Raw genomic sequence first — 17,697 nt, 5'->3', positions numbered from 1 at the left:
ATTTTCTCCATCCCTGATGACCAACATTTTGATTACTCATTTTCCCCTACTACCCATGAACGTACAAAACCGCTGTCCCACTCCTGGCTCCCAGATTCCAGTACATGGACAACATATCACAAACAGAATTAAATACACCAGCTGCAGCAAGGGGTATAACACAAGTACTCCACAAAAAATGCAATGCTTCCCCAGTCACGACTGCATTACTTATCGACACCTCAAAGAATGCTCCCTCTTCTTTCTCATCACCCTTGCAACCCTTTATACCACTATCCTTTCCACAGCTTATTATCCTCAACAATGGAAAACTCCAAAATCCTGCTTCTCCTCAACCCCCCCCCCCCCCAAGCCTCCTACAGATACCGTCTCCTACCGCCCGATCTGTCTCACCTCATTGTTTAGCAAGGTTTTCAAATCCATCTTCACCTGATGCATCCAGCAACACTTGAACAAACACCACCTCCTTCCTATTAACCAGTGTGGCTTCCATCCCATTGTCACCTCTGATGACCACCTCCTGCACCTCAGCCATCTCCTCTCCCATCAACTCGACTACCATAAATCCACTATTTTTGCCACCCTCATCCTCGAAAAGGCCTACGACTGTGTATGGCATTCTGGTCTCCTATTCAAACTACAGATATAAGCACTTCCAATTAAGTATGTCGGCCGCATTGCATCCTTCCTTTCTAGTCGCTCCTCCTTTGTCACTATTAAAATTACCAATTCCCATACCTTCCATTCCACTGCAGGTGTGCCCCAAGGCTCTGACCTCCCTCCTCTCCTCCATCTCCTCTACACTACTGATATGCCCAAACCACGTCCGCCGGTCCACCTCCTTCAGTATTCTGATGACACCATTTTCTCGCCCTCTACCCTACACTCCAGAAATCCCAACGATTGCTCCAAACCCATCTGTCAGTTTACCTCCTGGTTTAACTAATGACTCCTCAAGAACTACCCCTCCAAAACCCAGGCAACGATTATAGGTTGCAGTACATCCATTACTTCTACCTTATCATTTATAACTGTCTTATCCAGTTATCTAACACACTAAAATATCTTGTACTAACTTTTGATCAGCAGCTAATGTGGAAAAGTCACCTGCCAACCATCCAACAAAAAGACCATAATAGACTAAAACTACTAACAGGCTGAACTTGAGAATTACACTGCTCTACTATTCTCCACACCTACACAACCCTGAACTGGCCCACCCCTGCTATGCAAATGTTACATGGATCTCTGTCCCACCAAAGTTCGGTAAGTCCCTCTGAATCCTCAAACGCCACGCATTCTGTCTTCCTTTACACACCTGTTTATCTTCCCCCATCTGGATCCTTTACCATCTCATCAAATTTCCACCCTTCCTCACCCACAATGAACACTTCTGCATCTCCTATGCTGTCTGCAAATAATATTCCAATCACACCATTGGCTCCTCTCTGATCACCAACCCTTGTATGCTGCTGCGCCTTCAAAAATACATCCTTCCATCACTACACCTCCACACACTCCATATCCTATCCGAAAGCAAATTCAACCAACTCCCTCTCCCAGACAATGAGATCCGCCCTGATATTTATCCCTCCTACCAATTTCAACTCTTCCCCACCTATCCCACTCTACTCCAGGGCTCCTCTCTCCTTTCCCTCTCCATTCATCCCGATCCATTTCCTCCCGCAATCATTGCCCTACCCATACGACACTCTCCTCCTCACAATCTGTCGTCCCCACAGACTGTATTTCCCACTATCCACCTCAGCTCCTACCTCTCATCTCCATAATTTTTCATATTCGACAGAACCCTCAACCCCAGGGAACATACTATTTCCTCTGGCAATATCTGTAACCCTAGTGCAGGTCCTACAGTTTTTATGTGAAAGTGCAGTGGTTCGGTGTTTTTATCAGAATTTCACCTTCCTGCGATGTGTTTTCAAAATGTATATACTCGTATTTCTATTTTTTTAACTGTCTGTCTTTGAGTTTTAATTTGAAAGAGAGAAAAACCCAAGTTTTTTAAAATATTCTCGTTGTAAAATTTTGTAATGTGTTTGGTTGAAGAGCGGAGAATTGTAGTGCTGACTGATAGCCCGGCCACAACTCAACGCCCCGCCCCTGCCCATATGGGACAAGGGCAATGAAATAACAATAAAGGAAAATAAAAGATTCCTTCACGTACAGGGTGCACCACAACGTCATGATTACCATCACAAAAAAAAAAATGGTTCCTTAACTTGTCTATGCTACTACTACTTTCACGCTAGATCAGTGTGTCACAAGAAGCTTCAACTTTTGTAGTCCTCTCTTCCTCAGATGCGTGTAATGTTACGGTATATTGATAATTTTTATTTTATGGACCGTCTGACAACAACTGAGTGAAACACAATTTTCGTGCCATACGCGTTTCGCCTTTATTTTCTGCAAGGCATCTTCCGTGGCGTGAAATATGAACATATTTTTGCTATTTAGTTTACGTTTTGGTCAATGTACCTATAGGTTATAAACAGTTCTGGTGATTGGTTTTTGCTATTATGTGGTAATATTTTTGAACTGTACTGATAGGTTGCGTGGACGATTTACTACATATTACGCTCCTGTCCGCCCCGATAGCTGAATGGTCAGCATGACGGACTGCCCTCCTAAGGGTCCCGGGTTCGATTCCCGGGGATTTTCTTCGCTCAGGTACTGGGTGTTGTGTTGTCTTCATCATCGAAATTCCCCATCCGGCGCGCAGGTCGTACAATGTGGCGTCAAATGTAATAAGACCTGCCCCAAGGCGGCCAGACCTGCCCCATAAAGGGGCTTCCGGCCAATGACCCCAAACGCTCATTTCCATTTTTCCTGTTCAATTTTTGGCGTTGTTCCTCTTCTTGTATATACCGATTTGCGGTTTTTGCCACATTTCATAGCACTAGGAACTGAACACTCGTTTTGACGCAATGCTTTGGCGTGTGTTGCCGACTGTCAGATGCTATTGCCAACTCTCGAGTGTAAATTATTGAGGTATCTGTGATCTGTTTGTGTATGCATTTGTGTCTGTGTGTGTCCAGAAGGCGAAGGGAGGAGAGAGATTTTCCCCCCCCTCACTGTGTGAGAGGGACGATTTTTATCTTATCACTTCTTTTATTCAGTGTAGTAGGGAGCCTATGCTGATCTGTGTTTGTTCATTTATCACATGTTTATTTTCAGCGATGACTTTCTGAATGTGGAAGTTTTCTTGCATTTGTATGTTTGCATGGCTGCTTATTCTCATTATTTTCGTAATTGGTTCAAATGGCTCTGAGCACTATGGGACTTAACATCTGAGGTCATCAGTCCCCTAGAACTTAGAACCACTTAAACCTAACTAACCTAAGGACATCACACACAGCCATGCCTAAGGCAGGATTCGAATCTGCGACCGTAGCAGCAGCGCGGTTCCGGACTGACGCGCCTAGAACCGCTCAGCCGCAACGGCTGGCCATGATTTTCATTTCTTGTTCCATATTTGTAGGATGGTGGTTATGATATTTTAAATGTTCTGCAAATACGGAATGGTTTGTTTCGTACTTCCAACACCTGATACGTTCATTAAATCGTGTTTTAAAATTCCTGCATGTCATGACTATGTATACTGCATTACAACTTTGACATTGAATTTTATATATTCCTGATTGTTGGAATTTGTACCTCTCGGTAGCTGGTTGGCTTAGGTGTGATTGGATGGTTTGCCCAGTCTTATATGCTATTTGGAAGCCCTGTCTCTTTAGGTTGTTTGCAACTCTGTGTGTTACACTACTGGCCATTAAAATTGCTACGCCAAGAAGAAATGCAGATGATAAACGGGTATTCATTGCACAAATATTTTATACTAGAACTGACATGTGATTACATTTTCACGCAATTTCAGTGCATAGAGAAATCAGTACCCAGAACAACCACCTCTGGCCATAATAACGGCCTCTATACGCCTGGGCATTGAGTCAAACAGAACCTGGATTCATCCGAAAAATGACGTTTTGCCATTCGTGCACCCAGGTTCGTCGTCGGTGGTCCTGTCTGTGATGCAGCGTCAAGGGTAACCGCAGTTATGGTCTCCGAGCTAATAGTCCATGCTGCTGCAAACGTCGTCGAACTGTTCGTGCAGATGGTTGTTGTCTTGCAAACGCCGGCTGGAGTAGCCGAGCGGTTCTAGGCGCTACAGTCTGGAACCACGCGACCGCTACGGTCACAGGTTCGAATCCTGCCTCGGGCATGGATGTGTGTGATGTCCTTAGGTTAGTTAGGTTTAAGTAGTTCTAAGTTCTAGGGGACTGATGCCCTTAGAAGTTAAGTCCCATAGTGCTCAGAGCCATTTGAACCATTTGTCTTGCAAACGTCCCCATCTGTTGACCCAGGGATCGAGACGTGGCTGCACGATCCGTTACAGCCATGAGGATAAGATGCCTGTCATCTCGACAGCTAGTGATACGAGGCCGTTGGGATCCAGCAAGGCGTTCCGTTTTACCCTTCTGTACCCACCGATTCCATATTCTGCTAACAGTAATTGGATCTCGACCAACGTGAGCAGCAATGTCGCGATATACGATAAACCGCCATCGCGATAGACCTTTATCAAAGTCGGAAACGTGATGGTACGCATTTCTCCTCCTTACACGAGGCATGACAACAACGTTTCACCAGGCAACAACGGTCAACTGGTGTTTGTGTATGAGAAATCGGTTGGAAACTTTCCTCATGTCAGCACGTTGTAGGTGTTGCCACCGGCGCCAACCTTGTGTGGATGCCCTGAAAAGCTAATCATTTGCATATCACAGCATCTTCTTCCTGTCGTTTAAATTTCGCGTTTGTAGCGCGTCATCTTCGTGGTGTAGCAATTTTAATGGCCAGTAATGTATATGTCCGTCCAGTCCATTCTCCTGGAACGGCGATTTCATCTTTGTGTCTGTTTAGGAACTGGGATCGCCTCACACACAAGCATAAGGATACTGAAAATAAACTGACCACAAGTCATTCATAACTACTGCCTAAAGTTTATTTATAAAGCGTGCTATTAAATTGCTCAAGCAATCCAACCGAAATAACAGTAGCAGTGATTAATATCCGCGATTTGCAATGCGGTGCTCTGCTGAGGGAAGAGAGTGTTCAGTCTTCCAGGACAAGCCGGCGACGCCGCCGAGCGTGGCCGTGGCGGTACGCGAGATGTCGGCGTCGAAGCAGGGCGAGGCTGGCGGCGGCTCGTCGCTGGGCGTCCTGCGCCGCCTGCTGCGCTGCCCGCCCTTCCTGCTGCTCGTCGCTTCGCTCAGCCTCTGCTTCATCGTCTTCAACGCCGTGGGCACCATGCTCAACCCCCTCATCCTGCTCTACTTCCCGGTACGCTCCTCGACACTTACAATATGTACTTCCACTGTGCATGCATAGTGCCTAGCTGGCTAGTGCCCGAAGTACACAAGTTCCCTAAAGAACAGATACCATTGATGACCGTGCAGCTTCTCTAGAATGAAATGATAATTAAATCGAAACCCTTAGCTGCCGACAAGTGTTGTTGATATACGAAATGGAGACAGCTGAAAATGTGTGCCCCGACCAGGACTCGAACCCAGGATCTCGTGCTTACATGGCAGACGCTCTATCCATTTTTTTTAATCTCATTTTGTTCGTTTTCGTTAGTTGTATCTGCTCGGGGCGGACGTCGAAAGACACCCATGTCAGTTCGTTGTTGATCCATTAACTGTTTTTTTTATTACAGAGGGCAGCTAGCCCTCTGACCAAACACGCTGAGTTACCGTGCCGGCATTCATCTGAGCCACCGAGAGGACAGGGGACAGTGCGGCTACAGGGACTTATCCTTTGCTTGCCTCCCGTGAGACCCACATTTCCAGCTGTCCATAACCTACATTCGTAATGTTCCTAATAGATGTTTTCCCATTCACTCACTATTCGCGTCAGACTAAGCTGACGAGTCCTGTCGGCAGCTAAGGGTTTCGATTTAATTATCATTTCATTCTACAGAAGCTGCACGGTCATCAATGGTATCTGTTCTTTCGGGAACAGATACCATCTTCATATCGTTAAAGGCTACCCGGCCATTGACCTTCTTCTGTGCGTATGCGCACGCTTTGCCCGAACTCTTACGGGACTCGTCAGCTTAGTCTGGCGAGAGTAAAGAGTGAATGGGCAAATATCTATTAGGAACACGACGAATGTGGGTTGTGGACGATTGGGAATGTGGGTCTCACGGGAGGTGTTCAAGGGATAAGTCCCTGTAGCCGCACTGTCCTCTGTGCCCTCGGTGGCTCAGATGGATAGAGCGTCTGCCATATAAGCAGGAGATCCCGGGTTTGAGTCCCGGTCGGGGCACACATTTTCAGCTGTCTCCATTGATGTATATCAACAACACCTGTCAGCAGTAAGGGTTTCGATTTAATTATCATTTAAAAATGAGATGATTTTGCGAATATCCATATACACTGACGTGACAAAGTCATGGGATTAGCAATACGAACTGATACAGATGGCGGTAATATCGTGTACACAACGTATAAAAGGGCAGTGCATTAGTGGAGCTGTCATTTGTTCTCAGGTGACTCATATGGAAAGGTTTCCGACGTGATTATGGCCGCACCACGGGAACTAACAGACTTAGGACGCGCAGAGGTAGTTGGAGCTAGACGTGTGGGACATTCTATTTCGGAAATCGGTAGGGAATTCAATATTCCGAGATTCACAGTGTTAAGATGTGCCAAGAATACCGAATTTCAGGCCTTACCTCTCACCACGGACTACGCAGTGCCCGACGGTCTTCACTTAACAACAGAAAGCGGAAGCCTTTGCGTATAGTTGTCAGTGCTAACAGATAAGGGAAACTGGATGAAATATCCGTAGGAATCAATGTGAGGCGTACGATGAACGTATCCGATAGGACAGTGAGGCGAAATCTGGCGTTAATGGGCTATTGCTGCAGACGACCGACGCCAGAGGCTTTGGTAACAGCACGATATCTCCTGCAGCACCTCTTCTGGGCTCGTGACCATAGCGGTTGGAGTCTAGTCAACTGGAAAACCGTGGCCTGGTCAGATGAGTCTCGATTTCAGTTGCTAAGAGCTGACGGTAGGGTTCGAGTGTGACGCAGACATCGCGGAAGCATAGATCCAAGTTGTCAACGAGACACTGTGCAAACTGGTGGTGGCTTAATAATGGTGTGGGCTGTGTTTACGTGGAATGCATTGGATCCTCTGGATGTTCGGCTACCTGTAGACCATTTGCAGCCACACGTGGAAGTCATGTTCCCAAGCAACGATGGAATTTTTATGGATGACAATGGGCCATGTCACTGGGCCACATTGTTCACGATCGGTTTGAAGAACGTTCTAGACAATTCGAGTGAATGATTTGGTCACCGAGATCAGCCGACATGAATCCCATGGAATATTTATGGGACATAATCGAGAGATCAGTTGGTGCACAAAATCCTGCATGGCAGCACTTCCGCAAATATCAACGGCTATAGAGGCAGCATAGCTCAGTATTTCTGCAGGGGACTTCCGACCAATTGTTGAGTCCATGCCACATAGAGCTGCTGCACTACGCCAGGCTAAAGGACCTCCGACACCATATTAGGAGCTCTCCCATGATTTTTGTCACCTCAGTGTATCTAAGCAGTCGCCTCCATGGATTTCCTTCTTTACAACTTGAGTCTCTTTATGTATAAATAGGTGGCAGTTTGCAATAAAAAATACAGTGACGATTTCTGATATGGAACAGTTAGACAGTGTACAAATTTCATGACGAAAAATATAGAAACTGATGCTTACGTATGAAAAATGTAAATGAGTGAGCTATAACGGCCCTTCTAGTTTTATCGTCTCAGTACTTTTTAACAATTATTATTTACCTGCTAAAAGTATCGGGCCGCGTCTGGTAACGTTTGCGACCTTGCTACAACTCTGAAGTACTAGAGACACGTAGGATATGTACATGAATAGCTTGAAACGTCCCCTTAGAAAAATTAGTGAATTACTGTGCTGATAAATCTCTTACATTATTTGATTTTCAAACAGCTGAGCAAAACTGAACGTACTCACACATTTCTCTCTTTACCTATTCTGATCAACACTAAACTGACACACAATATTTTTAGCACAACGCAATCTGACTTTCAATAATCCCTACAAGAGAATGGCCCTGACTAAATTAACCTATACGTTTCACAAATGACTTACGTCACAAAAATCTTCGTTACTCGAACTACTGCAATACAGCGAGTGCCACTACTGCCAGCTAAATAAAAGATTCAAACTACTGAAGGCACTAACTACTGATAGGCATAGTTAGCAAAAGAAAGATTTTGATAGAGAACAAACAATGTATTTACCTTAATAGTGTTCAAAAGTCATAATATATATATCAGTCCATGATATCCAATATTAAAAATTTACTGTCTCTGATGGACACACGTCTAGATCGTCCACTCTCAAAATTCCGCCGTCTCTCTCCCCACATCCACCACTGCTGGCGGCTCACCTCCAACTGCACAACGCTACGGGCTGTTAACATCCAGCTGCCCAACACTACAATAGCCAACAACAATGCAAACCAGCCACAGACTGCATACAGCACAGCCAGTGATTTTCATACAGAGCGCTACGTGGCGTTACCAATAAAAAAACCTAAACAGCCTACTTACATAGCCCCCATGCTCGGCACAAAAAATTTTACGAATTGTTTTGGGCAGTGGCCAATAATAATTTGATAAAATTTTTCATAATTACAATAACAAAGATATCAAATGCACACACTTATTGATACAATGTTGGTCAAAAGCTAAAATTTTCTCACAGTCCATAAAGACAGTCCTGATCATTCATCACAGTAAAACTGCAGTGTTTTTTTTTTCTCAAAGTCTGAGCAGTAAAAGAGAATGCACACAGAAGTAGTGGATTTCCATGCAGTCTTGAAGAAGTAGTGTTGTCCTTCCAACGGAAAGACAGTGCTGACTCTTGACATGCAGACAGGTAATGGGCCACAACAGAGCAAACCCACAGCAGAGTCAGTCGAAGTTTTGAAGAATATTGGTAGGTAGGTCATCACAGAGCAGACCCACTGTAGTCCTGGTAGAGAGTCTGGTATTGGTGGGCCACCAGAGGTGCAGACCCACTGCAGTCCTTGTAGAAATAATGATAGTGGTGAGTCATCAAATGTGTAGACCCACTGTAGTCCTTGTAGAGATGGCTAGCAGCCATCCGTTGCGACTGTGCAGGTGCACAATCACCATCGAAGAGTTTTGCGAAGAATATAGCAAGTCCATAAACCAACACTTGTGCACTCACAAAGTTCTTTTTTTTTTTAATTGTCCTTAGAACCAGCAATGCTGTTAACCAGTCCCTTGCTGAATTATTAACACACGTGCAAACACTATCAGTCCTTACTTCTCACATATTGTCCATATACTATGACCAACAGAAACGTGTGCAGTGAAATGTAACTTGCAAGTTACTTTATTTGATGAACTGGCGACAATTACAATTTTATAACGTAAGAATACAATTACAAAGGTACAAAATACATCATTAAAGAACATAATAGTACAGATAACATTTGTAGTAATACAGGCTTTACAAAAGAATCGAAATAAAGTATACATAAGTGTTACAGGAATTATGACATAAGTACATACATAAAAGATCAGAATAACTTTTGAAACATCAACTTCACACATGAACAACAAAACAGAACAGATAAATAATGTATAAACATCTTTACAAAGTAAATAACATAGTATTAGCAAAATTCTACAATATAACTCTCATCAGCTAAACACATAAAGACAGGAAAAAGACAAATACACAAGGGTACATAAACGTATAGCGGAATAATACAAAAGGAAAGACAGGATTCGTTTTCAGTGTAACATTTGGTACTGCAGTCCAACCCAAAACTTCATTCCATAGATCTTTTGTCTTATTTCAACATTTGTTTCCACCAAAAAAATCCTACCCAAGCATGCTCTCTGTATTTATATGTTGAAATATTTCTTATCTCATTTTTTATTTTCCATTATCTTACCTCATCATTTATTTCCAAGAAAATCCTACCTAAACCTGTTGTCCTCAAACCCTACTTTTTTGTTCATATCCTCTTTTAAAATACTTTTTTTGGCCAAACCATTTTCTTATAGCTTCTCAATGCATTTCTTCCAATTCATCACAACTAGTTCTCTTATACAGCCTACCCCACCTTAAGCTTACTTAAATCTACTGAGCTCAGATGCTAAACTAAGGGACAAGGCAATGCTGCAGCACGAAACAATTAACACAAACAGCAATGACAAAAAAATGCAAATTGGCAAAGCAAGAAGCAGTAAATGTAATAACTTATGTCTAAACATGACAAACCCACAAGCAGAAAAAATAGTACACTAAAGACAACAATGCAGATAAGGGAAATGTATATTCACATCTTAATGTCTATGTAATTAAAGTGATGCACCACAAAAACTTATTCTACAAAAAATTACCAAGTACTTGAAAAGAAAATTATGTATTCAGTTACTGTTATTAGTCCCTTCTTATTGTTCTTTCCTTTCCAAGTGCTCCTTTTTCGAATAATGTGGACCATAAAATTATTATTTAATAGATCTGTTGACAGAAAGTGTTCACATTAGCAAATGCATTTAAATTTATTTTATAGAACCAATGCTGCAACACAGCTGGAAACCAGATATCAAATGCAATAAGCAACTATGTAGAAAGCATAAAAACATTATTCAATAGCCATGTGGCATTTCATAAGTCAGTAAAAAAATCTCTCAACTAGCAAGACAATAGTTGTAAAATGTTTCTCATCATTTCATTAGGCATTTTAGTAAATATCATAAATTAAGAGCTCCACAGTATAATCATATGTTTTCAAGTTTGAGCGTGTCGTATTTGCGATGCTTTCTACAAAGAAATGTCAATAGCGAGGATAATTGCCTTCTTCTTTCTCCACCTGTGCCTCTGAAAGGCACACAGTAATGGCTTTTTTCCAGGCAACAGTCGTGCAGCTGGGTGCCCATGACGCATTACGTGAAGGTCACTTAACTTTCTTACCGAAATATTTACGACACCAGTTTGCACTACAGTGACAGTCTCATATAAAAAATTTCACAGGTCGAGAATTTGCGTTGCAAATGTGTAGAAACAAAATCCTATGAATATAACAGTGTGCAATAAATTTTCGCCTGCATTGTGATACATTCACGCATTTACACACATTTCATAACTCTTAAAGTACGATTCTCAGCTTATTGATCATAAACATATCTCAACAGCATAATACACGTCGTCATCGTAATAATAACATCATAACAGATCAATCATATCTCAAAATCGTCGCAGCTTCTTTCAATAATTTCAAGACCTTCAATAAAGTCATCTACTTCAAACGTACTTCAAAAATCATGATCCCTTACCAAATACATCATTCAAAGCTCTCATATTATCACAATGGTTCCGAAAAAATATGAACAGTTTACAAAGTACAGACAAAATACAATTTCGTAAGTGTGAAGTTATCCAACTGTGTAATTGCGTAAACATCTGTCACTGATGTAGTAAAAAAAATGTTTGTCTCTCTCAGTTAAATGATCAGATAGCTGTGTAATTTATGTGTTAGAGAAATATGGTACCGATGTGTAAAGTTGTATAAGCAAATACCATATTAGCTAGGGCTCCTTGTGCTTGCCAAACACATGGTACACAAAGTAAGCATGTACCCCCCTGAGGATTTATGTAATTATACTCTCAGGTGTTACAGATTACAGCAATGGAATGAAATGTATCACGGAAAACCTTTGTATTTTGTATTAACAAATCTTTAAAAATAAATGTTTTAAGTACAAAATTAATCACTCAAATACGTGTACCGTAGCACTAAATGGTGCCTCTTGTTGTAAGACAATCTCTGTGGAAGTGTCGTAGTTATCGTCCTCCGACAGCTAAGTTCTGCACAAGTCAATGTACTTACCTCATGATAAACAAAAGTGAAATGCTTTGCGTATAGATATCTTAGTTATTACACTTATTGCCGTGATGAAGAAAGTACTGTGCTGTAACGTATTGTTGTGCTACGGAAAAGGCTGTCTCATTGTAGCTATACCACAAAAGTTACTACTAAAACATGTTTTACTTTCCAGAATAATACAGAAAAACTGTGCAGATATAAAACAGATACACCGCAAAAGCAACAATGTAAATTGTGTCACATATTAGTAGCGTTGTGATATAATCGTGTAGCTATCAAAGAAACCAAATGCTAAGTCATCTTTAATCTCACCAAATGTACTTCAAATAAAGAGTATCTTTTCAAGTAAACCAAAATGTTGCATTAAAATCTCATTAGCAGTATATGTTCTAAGTATGTAAGCCTGATAGTCGTTTCGTAATCGTGCAACTAACAAGCAAGAATGTACAAATAACAACATTATGTTGTCGGTTCACTATAACAATGCGTTCGTAATTTCTGTTTAAATAAGTTCTCTTGGTTCTTGACTGGATATTTAACTTCAAACATTGTTGCATGGTAACAGTTTCTTAAGTCTGACAAAGCATACTAGAAATGTGAAGTGAAATGTTTTATAGCAAAGACAAAGTTAAAAAGCAGATTATCTTCCAATAAACGGTTTTACATGTGAAATGTGGTGTAAACCTTTACTCTTCCTACATTCCTGGAAATTGAAATAAGAACACCGTGAATTCATTGTCCCAGGAAGGGGAAACTTTATTGACACATTCCTGGGGTCAGATACATCACATGATCACACTGACAGAACCACAGGCACATATACACAGGCAACAGAGCATGCACAATGTCGGCACTAGTACAGTGTATATCCACCTTTCGCAGCAATGCAGGCTGCTATTCTCCCATGGAGACGATCGTAGAGATGCTGGATGTAGTCCTGTGGAACGGCTTGCCATGCCATTTCCACCTGGCGCCTCAGTTGGACCAGCGTTCGTGCTGGACGTGCAGACCGCGTGAGACGACGCTTCATCCAGTCCCAAACATGCTCAATGGGGGACAGATCCGGAGATCTTGCTGGCCAGGGTAGTTGACTTACACCTTCTAGAGCACGTTGGGTGGCACGGGATACATGCGGACGTGCATTGTCCTGTTGGAACAGCAAGTTCCCTTGCCGGTCTAGGAATGGTAGAACGATGGGTTCGATGACGGTTTGGATGTACCGTGCACTATTCAGTGTCCCCTCGACGATCACCAGTGGTGTACGGCCAGTGTAGGAGATGGCTCCCCACACCATGATGCCGGGTGTTGGCCCTGTGTGCCTCGGTCGTATGCAGTCCTGATTGTGGCGCTCACCTGCACGGCGCCAAACACGCATACGACCATCATTGGCACCAAGGCAGAAGCGACTCTCATCGCTGAAGACGACACGTCTCCATTCGTCCCTCCATTCACGCCTGTCGCGACACCACTGGAGGCGGGCTGCACGATGTTGGGGCGTGAGCGGAAGACGGCCTAACGGTGTGCGGGACCGTAGCCCAGCTTCATGGAGACGGTTGCGAATGGTCCTCGCCGCTACCCCAGGAGCAACAGTGTCCCTAATTTGCTGGGAAGTGGCGGTGCGGTCCCCTACGGCACTGCGTAGGATCCTACGGTCTTGGCGTGCATCCGTGCGTCGCTGCGGTCCGGTCCCAGGTCGACGGGCACGTGCACCTTCCGCCGACCACTGGCGACAACATCGATATACTGTGGAGACCTCACGCCCCACGTGTTGAGCAATTCGGCGGTACGTCCACCCGGCCTCCCGCATGCCCACTATACGCCCTCGCTCAAAGTCCGTCAACTGCACATACGGTTCACGTTCACGCTGTCGCGGCATGCTACCAGTGTTAAAGACTGCGATGGAGCTCCGTATGCCACGGCAAACTGGCTGACACTGACGGCGGCGGTGCACAAATGCTGCGCAGCTAGCGCCATTCGACGGCCAACACCGCGGTTCCTGGTGTGTCCGCTGTGCCGTGCGTGTGATCATTGCTTGTACAGCCCTCTCGCAGTGTCCGGAGCAAGTATGGTGGGTCTGACACACCGGTGTCAATGTGTTCTTTTTTCCATTTCCAGGAGTGTAGTACGCAGAGTTTCAGCTTCAACACAATTATCATGTGGTATACATTGGATTCTGTAAGGTCCATTGTAAACTAGAAAGAATTTGTGACTCAAGTGTTTCTTCTTATGTGACAATGAATGAGCTTTAATGAGAACTTTCTGACCAATATATAATTTCTTTGCATTTGCTTTACGTGTAGTTTTCTCCTTTTGTCTGCTGCAGATTTTATATTTTTAATAGCCAAATCAATTATGTCTTTGTGTCGAAGTTTACGTGTATTCGGGAAAGGTACAAGCTCTATGATTCTGTTCGGTGGTTCTTCATTCTTCAGTACAAGAGTAAGTGGTAAAGCAGTGGAGTCATGAGGCATTTCATTCAGCATAATTTGAAATAAGTGTAAATATCAGTCCCAATGCTGATGCTTTCTGTGACAATAAAGTCTGCAAAGCTCATTGGTTTCTTTCATAATCCGTTCAGACGGGTTACAATGTGGTGAGTACAATGAAATAAAAACAGGTTTGATTTTATGATTCCGAAGCATGCGTGACCAAACAGCAGATCTGAATTGCGGTCCGTTATCTGAAATGACTTTACTAACGTGTCCAACTTCACGTCAGAAATTTTTAACAAAGGCGTTGGATACACACTGTCGAATGGCTTTACGTAACGGAGTGAAAGAAACAAATTTTGAAGTAAGTTCAACAGCGACTAGAACGTACGAAAATCCATTCGATGTTCTGACAAGGGGTCCCAAGAGATCAACAGCAGCAAATTCTTTTAATTTAGAAGGAATGATAGGAAACAACGGAGCACGATGTGAGATAGTAGATGGTTTCACCTTTTGACAAAGTTTACAAATAGACAAGACTCTTCGGATTCTCTTTTCCATATTGTTAAAATAATAAGTCGTTCGAAGAATATGATAACATTTTCGTGGACCAAAATGTGCGTAGCTGAAGTGAATGTACCAAATGAGCTTATTAACAAAATCATCTGGAATGCAAAGTACCCATAGCTTGTCATCAACAGTGCAGCGTTTGAAGAGTATGTTGTTTCTAACCATATAATAATGCCGAATCTGAGTGTGTGTCTTTTCATGGCATTTACTTTTGATGTCTTTCCAAATCGGATCTTTATCTTGTTCATGAGCAATGTCCTTTAAAGATGTGGTGATGAAGTTTTCAAAGGCGACTTTCTGAATGTAAAGAATACTGAAATTTTTCTCGAGGTTGCCTTCTGTGTTACTTTTCTCAAGCCCAACCGCTGCGCGTGACAGTGCGTCCGCAACAATGTTCTCCTTGCAGAAACAATGCCCAACGTTTTAACATGTCATGATTTAATTCTGAAGACATAAGAAATTGTAATGCACGATGATCACTGTATACTTTTACGTGCTTACCAGACAGAAAGGAACGGAATTTGTTAAATGCCCAAACGATAGCTAAAGCTTCTAATTCAGTAACGGAATATTTTTTTCAGATTTTGTTAGCACTGGAATAGCAAAAGCAATGGTTTTCTGAACAGTAGTGTCATTTTCTGTGGCTTTTTGAAATAAATGGGCACCAAGACCGACTTTAGAAGAATCGGTGCTAAGGTAGAAATCTTGTGACAGATCTGGATGAGGTAGTATTGGCGCGTTAAGTAGCGATTCTTCCAATGAATTGAATTCCAACTGTGCTTGTTCATCCCAGTTACAAATAGTATTTTTTCCAGTGAGAGAACAAAGTTTTGGTGTAACTAGAATTTGCATTTTCAGAAAACGACGGTAAAAATTTACGAGACCCAGAAAACTGTGGACTTGTTTTTTTGTGGATGGAACTGGAATTGCTCTGATTGCTTCTAACTTTTCAAGATCCGGCTGAATGCCTTCAGAAGAAATAATATGTCCCAAAAACTTCACCTTTGTCCTACCGAGTTCAGACTTTTCCAAGTTAACTGTAATTCCAGATTCTGCAAAAATATGTAACACGCTGTTGAGGATGCGATTGTGTTGTTCCCATGAGGCTTCTGCTATCAGAATATCGTCCACATATAAGGTGATGTGACTTTTTAAGAAGTCAGGTAATATGGAATTTAGCCCGCGAATGAATGCTGCCAAAGAAATGTTCAAACCAAAAGGAAGTTTCCGAAACTGATAACAAACACCGAAACAAAGGAAAGCTGTGTATTTTCTACATTCTGGATGAAGTTCGATCTGATATACGCTGGATCTGAGATCAATAGAAGACAACACTTTTACACCATTACAATTTTGAAGAAGTTCTTCCAACGTTTGCGGTCTGTCTGTTTCAGGAATGATGATAGTATTGATTTGTCTCGAATCTAAGATAAGCCTGATCGATCCATTTTTCTTCTCAACAACATGTAATGGATTGTTGTATGAGCTTACTGCAGGCTCAATAATGCCCTCGTCAAGCATAGATTGTATTTCTGTTCTAACACAGTCCCTATAATGTGCCGAAATTACGTTTGGTCTAACACAAAATTTAGTATGCTCACGAACACGAAATTGGTATTGAAATCCTTTGATTGTTCCTGTTTTGTGAGTAAAAACTGTGGAATGTGCTTGTAAAATCTCAAAAAGGTCTTGCCTATCAGTGTCATTACAATTCTCAATTGTTTGAATATTATTCTGAATTAACTCATTAGTAGCAAATGCTCCATCGATATCATCACTGTCAGTACTTGCAGAGTGATTGTTAGTGTCAAGTTCCGTCGAAAATTCCGAACTGTTGTCTAACAGGAGGTAAAGCCGATTAATTTCTTCGTCATGGTTTGAGAGCCAATCTTCAAATTTCAAAGCTATTGACTTACCTTCTTTCTCTAAACTAATTTCAGCATCGTGAAAGTTTAAGATTGCTTTGTATTTATTAAAAAAGTCTACTCCCAATATAATTTCCGTCGACAATAATGGAACAATAAGAAAGTTCATAGAGAAGCTGTGGCTTTGACAAAAGAATTCTAAGTTGGTTTGCTGGCGTACATCTACACTTTTTCCAAAGATTGTACCTTGTAATTTAATCTTACGTAACGGAAGTGTGGGGCAATCGTTCGATTTGTTGCGTTTGCTAATGGCTGTTTCACTAATTACTGCAATGGGACTGCCAGAGTCAAGTACTGCCGTAAATTTTACGTCATTTACTGTAATGTGAATCACAGGATATGCAATGTTGTTATGTTTTACGTCGTGTCCCTGGAGTAAGATGTCCCTAATGTCTTCCATTTTTACATAATTACTAGCTACGGCAGCTGCGTCGTCAGTTTCATAAGTACATTTTGTGGCTGCCAGCAGTATGAGTCATTGCCTATTGTCTCTTTGATGGCGCGCGTCGTTATTGGGATTTGGAGACCTAACTTCTACAAATTCACCTTGTCGAGAGGGCCCTGCCCTGTTTGAATCCCGCCAGTTCTGATGCAATTCAGGTCTGTCGTTACGATCATGTCGTCTGTCGTCATGTCGGTAGATTCCATAGTTTCTTTCTTGTCGGTCACGTGGTGGAGAATTTCTCCCTGAATCGTAACTGTGCGCTGGACCATTGCGTCTAAAGTTATTCTGTCTTTCTTGATAATAATTATTTTGGTTTCCATATTGTCTGTTTCTCTGATTG

The 17,697-nt window shown here is 42.3% G+C and overlaps 1 protein-coding gene and 1 non-coding gene across 2 annotated transcripts in view; both read left to right on the top strand.

Annotated features, from left to right (window-relative positions):
• Nucleotides 1-17,697, top strand: part of LOC126184242 (uncharacterized MFS-type transporter C09D4.1-like) — a 181,936-nt gene that overhangs the window by 93,305 nt on the left and 70,934 nt on the right. The window contains exon 4 of the mRNA XM_049926612.1: nt 5,135-5,358. Within this exon, the coding sequence (XP_049782569.1) occupies nt 5,135-5,358 (224 nt within the window). The remainder of the gene's footprint in view (nt 1-5,134; nt 5,359-17,697) is intronic.
• Trnai-uau (transfer RNA isoleucine (anticodon UAU)) lies at nt 6,271-6,345 on the top strand. The gene has a single exon. It is a non-coding gene; the product is annotated as a tRNA-Ile (tRNA).

The sequence above is a fragment of the Schistocerca cancellata genome, chromosome 4, assembly GCF_023864275.1.
Source record: "Schistocerca cancellata isolate TAMUIC-IGC-003103 chromosome 4, iqSchCanc2.1, whole genome shotgun sequence".
Classification (NCBI taxonomy): domain Eukaryota; kingdom Metazoa; phylum Arthropoda; class Insecta; order Orthoptera; family Acrididae; genus Schistocerca; species Schistocerca cancellata.
Note: the sequence above shows the minus strand (reverse complement) of the source record. Positions and strands in the feature narration are given on the sequence as shown.